The sequence below is a fragment of the Scleropages formosus genome, chromosome 20 (genome assembly GCF_900964775.1).
Source record: "Scleropages formosus chromosome 20, fSclFor1.1, whole genome shotgun sequence".
In the NCBI taxonomy this organism is placed as follows: domain Eukaryota; kingdom Metazoa; phylum Chordata; class Actinopteri; order Osteoglossiformes; family Osteoglossidae; genus Scleropages; species Scleropages formosus.
Genome location: NC_041825.1, coordinates 20,165,569 through 20,177,716, shown reverse-complemented (window position 1 = coordinate 20,177,716; position 12,148 = coordinate 20,165,569). Strand labels below are relative to the sequence as shown.

Here is a 12,148-nt window from a genome sequence, read left to right as displayed (position 1 = left end):
TGATCTGCAGCTAAGAGCCAGGGGCATTGCTGAATTTTTTTTTGGTGTGTGCGCGTGCATACACATGTGGATGTAAAATTTCACTCGTGCAAGCATCAGGAATCAGGCTCCTGAGAGCCATAGGTTTTAAATGTTGTATCGTGTGTAATTATGTATTTCTAATTAATTGACAATTTGCGTGCTGTCATACGGATCTCTTTTGAGTGTTGAAATGCAGCCAGTCGAGTCAGAGGTGCTGTTGGGGTGCTGCCTGCTCCAGTCCTTGGCCCTGTCGGAATAAGCAGAGCTGTCCAACAGTGATTAAAGCTAGTCCGTGTCTGTGCCGCAGGCCTACTGCAGCGTGGAAACCTGCTCAAGATGCAGGAGAGACTAGTTTTCCAAAGCTCCACTGACATTGATCCCCTGTGGGAAGTAGCAGAATGTGTTTGTAATGAACTACAGAATGCTGGCTGTGTGCTCAGTGGAGGCTTTTGCAATGCCACACTGGATGTACAGTGGTGTGCTACCTGGGGGTTCACATCAGTGAGTGGGTGTGAGTGACTCACTGTATGGCAGAGAGCAGAAATGTGATGCAAAGTTGCCTTTGTAGCTCGTGTGCATGGTGGACGGGGGTTGTGCTTGAACTGGTCATATAGCCTTTCATCAACGGTTTCATCGACGACATGCTCTTGCATAAAAGGTAACGGGTGTACAGTGAAACAGGATATATAGTGGTGGGTGTTGTGTTGTATGGTGGTCTGCTGGTATTGCCACAGCAGTCTACTGTAGGAGAACCATGGGATGATAACCACCTCCCTGCTTTTAACCAAGCTGCTGGGGTAAGAATACAGCATCTGAGAATACAGCATTTGACAGGTTTAGCCTTGTTATTAAGGCAGACTACCCCTGTTACCTCTGGTGTGGTGACAAATTCTTAAGTAGAGCTTTCTCCAGATGACAGGCTGTAAACAAGTGTCTGATGTTACTCTGGCTTTTTTTTTTTTTATATGTTCCTATAATGTCTTAGCTTTGAGTTGGGCTCATTTGGTTAGTTTTGAACCTGAAGGTTACAGAACGAAGTTGCATGCTCCAGTTTTTGCCTTGAATGGGCTGGGTGGAAGGGCAGCGCCTAGGACCCACCATTGCACGCAGAGGAGAGACGCTCCGTGGCCGGCACACAAACTCCACAGAAGCTCCTTGTGTGCTGCTGCTTTGGTGTTAATTTGCTCTACGTTTTGACTAACTTAGTTTTTTTTGGAAGTGTGTAATTACAAGTTGAGTAGCAATTTTGCTGAGAGGGCTTTAGTCTGATGGTTTAATGGAATTTACAGTACACTTGTTACAATAATTTATTTAATTGCCACCTTTCAGCTTCAGTTATACTCCTTTGGCTTACCTGAAAGGGAGTGTTCTGACTTCTCACCCCTTTCACTTTGTGTTTTGAGTTTATCATCAAGTCTTGACAGCAGGCAATTAGGTTGTATGTGTTCAATTAGGGAAATAAAGCCATTTAACAATGGCGCTAGCACCCATGGAGTGAGGGAGAGGCTGGGATTGTTTTATTGGGGGACGCGTCTTTCATGAGGAATCTGTGAATCTTAACGTGTTTTCTTCCCCGATGGGATCGCAAACAGTGTGCTCAGTTGGTGGACAACCCCCTCGTCTTTCATCACTTCTGGTTTGTCTCCGTGTCTCTCCTTTCTAGCTACGTCAGAGCGTATGCTGCCACCTGTGCTTGTTGCCTCGACTCCCTAGAATGGCACTATCGCACAAATCTACTGATTAGTTAGACACATCATCTGAGGACCAATGAAAATCTCAGCGATAGCTTGTGCTTGAACTCATCAAAATGCTGACTAGACCTGTTCCCCCAGCTGCATTTTTAGTGTTTTGGGGGGGGGGGGGCTTGGAAAGACAGATAAAATAATGGTTGCATATGTCGCATCTCCTGGCACTGTCGAAGAGCAGAAAGAACAAAACACAGAGGGTGGGACTGCCTGAGCCCCTCCCCCAGCTTACCATCTCTTGATTGGAGGAGGGCCAGGCAGCTCGTTTGCAAGCTTCCAGAAAGATTGATCAGCAGGGCTCCAGAAGGCAATCAGGGTTAGGGCAGAGGTTTGCTGGGGGGGGAATGTCTCAGTTTGCCTAAGAGAATAGCACAGAATTATAGGGTCCATCTGCTTCCTGTAATATATTCATATCGGCAGCGAACAATGAAGTGACTGAAATAGCTGTACGTGGGGGAGGGCAGGGTTGGGGAGGCTGTGGGGGAGGGGAACAGGGAGAGTGAGGACATGGCCATCCCTGTGCTGGTTGGCTCCTCGTGCATCAGGCGGGCTGAGCTGGAATTAATCAGCCGCTGGCGTCACCGGCTGCAGCTTACAGAGAGGCTGCGCTAGAAGACCAGGCCAAGGAGAACGGAAACATTTCCATTAGGTGGGAGCTGCACACAGTGCAGCTGAATGGGAGTGGTGGGTATTGCACGTGCACCGTACTAAGTGCGTCTGAGCACGAATTTACCAACATCATGTATGTTTACATCTGTGTATTTACCGGATACTTTTCTCCAAAATGACTTATGAAGCTATGTTTTTTTCCCACAAAGCTACTTACTGCAATTTATACAGTTGAGTAGTCTCCTGCTGTAATACCCTTGAGCAAGGTACTTACAGCAGGAGGATTCAGATTAGGTACCTTCAGGTTTCAAAGTGAGAATTCCAGTTGCTATGCCACTTGCTTATAGTTTGAGTTCTAGTGCTTGCTTTGGTTCTGGCCAGTTGCACAGATGGCTTTTAAGGCTCTATTTAGCCTCAGTAGAAACAACACACAATGTTTTGTGCAAAAAAGTGTGTGTAGGTGTGTGTGCGTGCACATGCGTACTCATTTGTACATTGTTTTAAAGAGGAGAGCTACAAATTGGCCATCCCTGTGGGAACAGACATTATTGAAGTGTACCAGTATTACCAGCAGGTCACAGGCACAGACCTCGATGTAGGAGTCTTCTGTTATGTGAGCAGGTCAGACACTCCAGACACCCATCCATCGTGGTCACAGCAGTGTGACGTCAAACACTCTGGGTTTGCGTCTTTGACAGGGGTCCCTGTCACACATGCAGTGTGGAAAGCATTCACATGAGCTGGTCTCAGTGATGTCAGTAATGTTTGCTAGCTTCTGCTGGAGACATACCACAGATGACAGCTCTTCATCCTGCCTGGTGAGCATTCAAGGGTCAGGGATGAGGCTGAACTGGCCATCTGTACATTTCAGAATGAGTTATTTTGACCTAGTATCCTGTTTTTCTGCATGTTCTGCATGGCAGAGTGAAAGTGGGCGTATCACAGAAGGCTCAAGCTCAGACCAGACCCACTGAGGGAAATGGGCCATTTCCTGGTGGGAGGGTGAAGGAAGCCTTTTACACACTTCCTGGTTAGATCATTCTTTGCTCATAAAGGGTAGCAGGTGGTATAGTAGTTACCCTTAATTGCTCTAGTAAAAGTTGCCAAGTTGTATAAAGGGGTAAATCGTTGTGAATGACCCGGTGAACAAACCTGACATAAGTCAACAAGGGTGTCGGATGAATGAATAAATGTAAAGGAAAACAAAAGCTGGGAAACTGCTGAACACTGTGTATTTGTTAGGGCAGTGCATGAGGTGTCTAAAATATCTGGAGTTGTGACCCAGACCTTTCCAAACCCACATACACATTGACTGAAACTGCTTGTCCCAGGCGGGTTCGCGGCGAACCGCAGCCTAACCCAGCAACACAATGTGTAAGGCTAGAGGAGGAGGAGACACCCAGGATGGGACACCAGTCCGTTATAAGGCACCCCAAGCGGGACTTGAACCCCAGACCCACCAGAGAGCAGGACCCGGTCAAACCCGGTTTGCTACTGCGCCCCCTTCCTTTCCAAATCCTGAATTAAAAATTGAAATATAATAACAGTGGACTGTTGATGAATGCTTCATTAAGGATGGCTAAGGGTGTGCAGTCCTTTCTGTGTCACTTGCTCCCATCAGACAGCCCACAGCTCCTCTAGCCTGTTCCGTGTCACTCCATGCCCCAGCTCAGGAGGCCCTTGTTGCCTGGTTGCAGGTCTGCGTCCTTCCTGAGTACATTGTACAACATTTTGTGCACAATTGCCCCTGCTCCAGAAAGCACTCAGAAATCCACACTCCTCTGAAAAAGATTTTGATAAGGCAAAAACAGGCCTTTAATAGTAAAAGGAATCGGTGAGAGTAGAAGAGCAGGTTATTGACTGCCAAGAGGTGCTGCTGGTTCCCCTGCACTCTGATGACTAGAGCTGTGATGGACTCCATGTGTGCTGGGTTTACAGTGTGTCAAGTGTTCATCTATCTGAATTCTTCATTGATTTCCATTCATTGATGTCAGTGCAGAGTGACAAGGTTGTACTATGTGGTTTTCTTTACCCTCCCTTCTCTTCTGCTCAAATTCTGATCTATGACACCATTGCAAAGATGGCCTCGCTTCATGAAAGTCACAGAGGGTGAAGTCATAAGTCGGCGAGAGCGGTCAAGAGTTGAGAGGAAGCACAACTTCTTGTACTCTTTGCTGCTGTTACTCTATTTCGTAGGATTAAGCATAACATGCCCCCCTCGTGAACAAGCACTGGTCCTGGAGTGAACTGGGAAAGCAGTCTCTGGTAGCAGAGCTTTTTGTTCCCCAGCTTTCTTCCACGTTGTCATTAGCGTCCAGTGGAGCTATGCCTGTTTGGCTCCCTTAACTGTACAGGGCAGTGTTGGTAGAAGAGGTTTAGTTCCTCTTTAAACAAGGTTTCTAACTTCTGTGCAAGAGAAGCTGTGGTTACCATGTGCGCAGGCTGTGTTTGCAGGGGTTGATCTCTGCGTACATCTGAGCAGGAGACATGTAAAAGGGTTTTTGTAGGAGAATCCCATAATCAAGCACAGCACATGGCGTAGCTAAGGGAAGCTTCCCTGTATCAGTTCACCCACCACAGCATTGATGACAGTAGTTCTGCTTTGTGTGTGCGCGTGCGTACGTGTGTGTCTGCCTGCCCGTAACAGTTGCTTTGCTGTTTGCCTCTGCAGTGCCAGAATCTGCCAAGCCCAGCCCTCCCCACCCTGCTGACCCCAGCGTGACTCCGTCCGTGCCAACAGTTAACAATGGCAATGGCAAGCGCGCTCCCCCCAGTGTCCAGCCGCAGCAGCAGCCGGCCGGCCAGCGCTACCCTCCCCGCGAGGTGCCCCCTCGTTTCCGCCAGCACGAGCACAAGCAGCTACTGAAGAGGGGCCAGCCACTTCCCACAGGGACCCTGTCTCTTTCCTCAGGGGCACATTCCCCACCTGGCCTCCTACAGACCTCCTTGAGCAAGTGGCAACCAGGTCAGAACCCCCAGCTCACCTCTCATCCTACATGTACCAGTGTTTGAGCTTGGCCTTCAGGCACAGTTCAGGAAGCCAGATAGTTGGCAGTGTCAGTGCTCAGACAAACAAGAGGTGTGTAGACATCCTGCACAGAAGGCTGTAGGATTGCATTGTTTGTAAAGTGTCCTTATAGGCCCATTTGAGAACGTTCAGGAAATTAACATTGCGTTTTGAAGCGCTTAATGGCTCTCAGAGGGACACTCGAAGCTCGAGCGTTTGGAGTCAGCTTTTTAATGAACTTGGGGGCGTTCTGACCACCACGTGCACATTGGAGCCACAGGGAAGAAGGGTCGAGCTCTTTGCAAGGCAGCGACACTTGACACTTTTTTGCTGTTAGGCTTTTTAAATCTAAGAGCACTTGGACTCAAAACACAGCCCCCCCTCCCCAGGCTGGAGTGCAGGGATATGTGTGTCTTTCTTTTTTGATAATGTAATGCAAGAGCACGGTCTCTCTTTTCCACCCCATCGCTACACGTTTCTTCAGCAAGTAAACGGTCTTTACAGGTCAGATGCATTCTGTTTTGGTAAAACCTGTTAATATCCCAAAAACAGAGTCCAGTTACCCCACTGTATAAATTGGTAAATCATTAAGAAGTTATAGTATAGCTAACATTGCCAAAACTTGCATTTTTAATATTATTCCTTAGCTTGAAAATTTTTTTTTGTAAAATTAATGTTAAATTATTCATAATTACTTTGCATTTAACCTGGGCAATACAAAGCTTACAAAACTGAACTGACACAGCACATTCCGATACACGCTGGAAATATGTTCTTTTAGTGGTGTGAACAACAAAAGAGGTGTCAGGCTGAGCAAATACTTTACACATGCTTAAACTAAACAGGCTTTTTCTTTCTAACACTCAGTACATTAAATGAGTACTAACCATAAAAGTAAATAGAGCACAAGATATTTCAGTTGCACTTTGGTTTGAGTTTCTCCATACACGGAAATTCAGATGTGTGCGGGTTAGTGGTTAAGCACTTTGCTGACCTTTTGGGCACTGAGAGTCTGATTAGATGGGATGTGTATTCCCTTATGTGGCCATGTGGTTTTGTAGCCCAGCATGAGTCAGGAGAGGCCTTATTGTCATTTCAACCATATACAGCTGGTATAGTATACAGTGACACAAAACAGTGTTTCTCCAGGACCATGGTGCTACGTAAAACACAGTTACCGACACAGACTATCTAAAGTGCACGTGTACAAGACGTGTGCAAACAGTGCTAGACATTTCAACAATTACTAAAACAGGACAATAGTTTGTGTCAGTCCAGTCCCTGAGTATTAAGGAGTCTGAGGGCTTGGGCGCAGAAACTGTTATGCAGTCTGGTCATGAGGGCTTGAATGCTTTGGTACCTTTTGCCAGACTGCGGGAGGATGAAGAGTTTGTATGAGGTGTGCGTGGGGTCATCTGCAATGCTGGTGACTTTGCGGATGCAGCGTGTGGTGTAAATGTCCAAGATGGAGGGAAGAGAGACCCTGATGATCTTCTCGACTGTCCTCACTATCTGCTGCAACGTCTTGCGATCGAAAACGGTGCAATTACTAAACCAAGCTTTGATGCAGCTGCACAGGATGCTTTCAATAGTCCCTCTGTAGAATGTGGTGAGGATAGGGGGTGGGAGATGGGCCTTTCTCAATTTTTGCGGAAAGTAGAGATGCTGCTTGGCTTTTTTTGGCTATGGAGCTGGTGTTGAGGGACCAGGTGAGGTTCTCCACCAGGTAAACACCAAGGAATTTGGTGCTCTTGATCTCCTTTCTAAACAGTAAACACATTTACATTTATTCATTTAGCAGATGCTTTTGGCCAAAACAATGTACATCTTAGCAGAAGTACAATTTGTGCATTACATCAAGAGAAAGAGACATGTCTGCAGACATTTGACACAGTGTGTTCAGCCAGACCTTTCGAATCTGAGGTGTAATAGTAAAAATAACCATGACATTTGACACCTACCACTATACTTCACAGTTCAGTTGATGAATTAGTTAATGAATTTCGTACCAAAGAATTTTCGTCTTTCTTCATGAAGCCTACAGTAGCCGCTGTCCTGGAGGTAGAGAGGTGATTGTACATCAGTGCATTTCTGTTTGTTCTCATTCTTTGAGGAAGTTACCGGAAGAGCTTGTACCAACAGAACGTTTGCCAGTTGCACAAAACCTGCCCAACACCTACCAGAACGTAGAGTGAACATTCATCCATTTTCATTAACTGCTTGTCCTGATCTGGGTTGTAGGGGCTCAGGCCCTAACCCAGAATCATTGGGTGCAAGATTGAGGGGTACACCCAGCATGGGAAGCCAAGTACCTTCAGGTTTCAAAGTGAGAATTCCAGTTGCTATGCCACTTGCTTATAGCAGCAGAGCTGTTTTAAACACAAATAATACCTTTTTACTATGGTAGAATAAGCAAACTATACATGTTATGTATTTGCAAATAGCTTAACAAACATAACTATGGTGTAGCTGTCCTAAGTGCAATGAGGGTGCTGTGGTAGCCAGCTCAGCATTCTGCTGTGTGTCTGTGTTAGCTCCAAGCATCTTTTCCTACACAGACAAGCGTTCCTTGTGCATCAGAGGTTTGCACCACTTGGGGGGAGAGAGGCAAGGTCCAGCTGACTGGATTGCAGTAACTGAATGTGATTTACCCAGATTATCTGTTGAGCCCTCATAGGCAGGTGGGTGGGGAGTTACAAGGACACTGATAAAGCAGATCCACAGATTTCCTGCAAGTTCCTGTAAACCCCCTCCCCCATTCAGTTTTCTCACTGACCACCGGATTAGCTTGGGCCACACAACGGAAGAACATTATACAAAGGTGCTTCTGTTTGTTCAGCCCTCCCGCCCTGCTCCGCTTGAGCAGACTCTGTAGCCTAGCTGTTTGGTTACATTTTCACATTTAACCCAACATCTGCTTGAGTTCACTCCACACACTCCTCTGTACTGCTTTTCCAGTGTTGCAAGGGAGCTGCTTCAGTGGCTCCTGATCATTGTCAGCCCTCATGCCCAGTCTTTTCCGTGCAAGGCTACTATAGTGTGTGCGGGTACAGGTATTGCCTTGGACACTTTGGTAAGCTAATGGCAAAGTATGGTAACATCCAAAGATGTGGTTGGCAGTGGGGGGTCTCTGGCAGCATGCTGTCATCGGGTGAGTAGGCGGAGACACTGTCGAACGTTGCTGGGCTCAAGCTCACTGGGTATTGGTCTCAGATGGACAGGCTGTCCTGGCAGGTGGCTGGACTTCTGGAATGTGCATTAACGGCTGCCGTGGGGCAGATCACTTTCACCAGGTCTGCTTAACTCCCAGCTGCCAAGCAATAATATGGGAGCACTCAAATTCAGGCCACGCTGGCCATGAGCTGTGATGGGTTTTATTCTCTGAGCTCATAACCTCTGCCATGCTTTCACTTTCCCTGTTGTAATAAATAAATGTTTATCTCTTATAAAGGTACTAAAAATGCATAAAGCAGCTGTCTGTGCTTTATTTTCTTTCTCCGCTAACTGTGTTGAGGTTGTTTCCAATCCCATTTATCAACAAATAAGCAAAAATATTATGTCTTTACCGGAGTGAAGCCATTTTACATTTTTCTATTAATGATATGAGGATGTCTAATGAAAAGCCTGTCTTTTTTTTTTTTGCCCCTTTTTTTGCCCAAAAAAAATGTAATTTAGCTGGCACCTTTCCCCAAGGTGTCCATCTAATTTCAATAACCACTTGTCCTGAGCAGGGTGATGGTGAACTGGAACCTATCCTGGAAGAATTAGCTGCAAAACTAGGGGGTACACCCTTTACAATATGCCAGTCCATTTTAGGGTAGCCACACACACAAATGCAATTTAGTCACTAGTTCACCTGAACTGCATGTCTGTGGACTGTTGAATGAAACTGGAGCATCTGCAGGAAGCTCGCACAGACATGGGGAGAACATGTAAACTCCATACAGGCTAAGCGGGGATGGAACCTATGTTCTTGCTGACCCCCCAGGCACTGAGGTGCCACTGTGCTGCCTTGTTATATAATCCAATTTACAATGAGTTACCTGTTTATACAGTAGTGTATGCTTATTCTGTCAGTTTACCACAAAGTCATACTACTGGAGTGGGGATTTGAACCTGGGCTCTTCAGTAGCAGAGTGAAGGGTGTGCTACCTTCTACCCCCACAGACACATACTAGTGGTCCCCGATTTATGATGGGGTTACGTTGTGCAAAACCCATTGGAACTCAAATATTGGAAGTTGAAAATGCATTTAATACATCTAATACACACCACTGCAGAACAGACTGGGAGATGCGGATCCCAGTATCACGAGAGCATATCGTTCTGCCGTATCGCTTGTCCAGGAAAAAGTTCAAAGTACAGTTTGTACTGAATGTCTATCACCAGCTCACCATCATAAAGTCAAAAAACTAAGTTGAATCATCATAAATTGGGGACCACCTGTATGAGAAAACATGTCAGCAGCTAGTAAAATTCCTTGATCATTTCTGTACCACAGAAATGGGATACAGAGCAACAACCCCTGTTCTGTACTTGAATGGGCAAACCATTGCTGACCCCCCAGTGTGGAAGGGGGAGTGTGTCTGTATAGGCTGTGAATTCCTAGAGGTGGATGGTCATGATTACATTTATTTCATGCTTCCCCCCCTCAAAGTGACTTCCAGTACTAACACTATGTAGCATTATTAGCCTATACCTTATTCACACTGCTACCTACACTACTTACATTGGGTTACTTATCAGTGCAACACACTCTGTCACTCTCACACTATGGGTGAACCTGGAACACCATGTTTTTACTGGGGGAGGAAAAGGCACCCAGAGGAAACCCACACAGACACAGGGAGAATATGCAAACTCCACACAGACTGAGCAGGCATTGAACCCATGTCCTCTCGCACCACCCAGGCGCTGTGGGACCGCAATGCTACTCACTGTGCCACCGTGCCGCCCATTTGCCCAGTGATGAACTGATTAGTTCATTAGTTTTCTGGATGTGTATTGATTTGGCCTTTATCCAGCTACAGTTGTATTCAATGCGTGTATCTGCATGTCTGTCAAAACTGGGCAATATTTCTCTTGTGCCTTTGCCCACCCTCCCACTGGGGTTTTTAAGAAGTTTAAGCACACGTGCCCCTCCCCTATCAATACGTAAGGCCTCTCTTTCCTGTCTGTTACAGAACATGTTTCTACAGTGCTGTAGCAATCAAACATGTGTATTTAACTGTGTCTTTAGCTGCTGATGTTTATTTCTGTTGGGGATATGTTGGTTAAATGAATGGAAACAAACCTTTTTCTTTTTTCGCTGGAAGGTTTCAGCACTTAATACGTAGATGAATGAGATAAGCCTTGCTCAACAGTAAATTGTAAACATTTTTCCCCCCACTACACACACTTTCATGCAGGCTGAGCTGTATTGTGACTCGCTTTCAACTGTGCTCAGACGGAAGGAGAGCCAAAGCTTTTTTGTTGGATCTTTCATTCTAGTGGTGGCTTCACACAGTGGCTACAGCAGCAAAATTACAACACAGCGGATGACGGTCGCTTTCTCCATGCAACAGCCGGAAGACCCATTTTTGAACACCTGCAAAAGTGACGCAAAGTCCCTTTCTCAATTGACAGCCTTTCTTCTTTTCATGATAAAATGTTAATGGAATTTTATGATATAGTAGATCTGTTTTTATTTTGTCTATGAGTATATAAATTTTAAGCTCTTCCACAAGGCGTTGTACAATTCACATCGGTTTGTGTACTATGCTACTCAGCTGTTTGCCCATTTATAGAGCAGGTGAATTTTTACTGAAGAAATTTGTAGTGAGCACTTTGCTCAGAGGCATTAGTCTCTGAGAAGGGATTCAAACCCGAGGCCTTTGATGGCAAGTTGGAAGCTCTAACCGCTGAAATGCTGACTGACTGTTAATCCATTTGTGTAATTTGACCATGATAATCTGCTCGTGTTCATACCTGACTCGGTGAAAGGGGAACATTTTGCACACAGCCTCACTCGGTCAGTCATTTAAGCACAAGGTTGCTGGGCACTGAGTAAATTAAGAGAAGTCTGCCCAGTGGGGGTGCAGGGTCCACTGTGGGAGCTTTCACTCTGCAGCAGTGCCACAGTCAATCCAACAGAGATTGGACAGCGCAGCCTGTCATCTTCCACCTGCCCTGTGATAGCACTGCAGTAAATCATCCAACCACTGCTGCTTAGCTACTGCACCGCAATGCGAGGAAAGCGTGGTGTGACAGTACCAGCCTCCTTGCCCCGCCCCCACCCAATTAGATCAGCTGGTCGCAGCTGCGAGAGCATGGGAGCCCGGAGTCCTATCGGCTTGACCTCAATATGTCCTCTCCCATTTGTGTCACGTGCGAGAAGCTGCATTGGGCTGACAGGCAGGGCTCCTATGAGCGCCAGTCCAGCCTGCCCAGCCTCCCCAACCCCCCGGCCTAGCAGGTGGTTAGGTGTTGGCCATAAAGCAGGCCACACTAATGCATACAGGGAAAGACAGGCAGACAGCTGTTTCCCTGGGTTTTCACAATCATCATCAGGGCTGTTGCCACACTGCTTGTTGTTGGTTTCCTGCTTGAAAGGATGTTTGCAACTGTAAAACACAAAATGGGAGCAGTTTTAGTCAGCCAGAAGTCTTGAGTGCACAGCCAAAGAACAAAATGCATAGGTTCAGAGAGGCAGTTATTGAACAAAGCAATTCCAGTGAAGTAGCTCAGAAAAAGTGCCCCATCTCCTAGGCCCCACTGTGACTGGAAC

The 12,148-nt window shown here is 46.4% G+C and overlaps 1 protein-coding gene across 5 annotated transcripts in view; it reads left to right on the top strand.

Moving 5' to 3' along the window:
* The window catches only part of tnrc6c2 (trinucleotide repeat containing adaptor 6C2), a 51,008-nt gene that overhangs the window by 15,943 nt on the left and 22,917 nt on the right, over positions 1 to 12,148 (top strand). For 4 of the 5 annotated variants that reach the window (XM_018762117.2, XM_018762116.2, XM_018762115.2 and 1 more), the window contains exon 4: positions 5,047 to 5,340. The exons of the other annotated variant lie outside the window; for it this stretch is intronic. In XM_018762117.2, the coding sequence (XP_018617633.2) occupies positions 5,047 to 5,340 (294 nt within the window). The remainder of the gene's footprint in view (positions 1 to 5,046; positions 5,341 to 12,148) is intronic. 5 annotated transcript variants of the gene reach the window in all.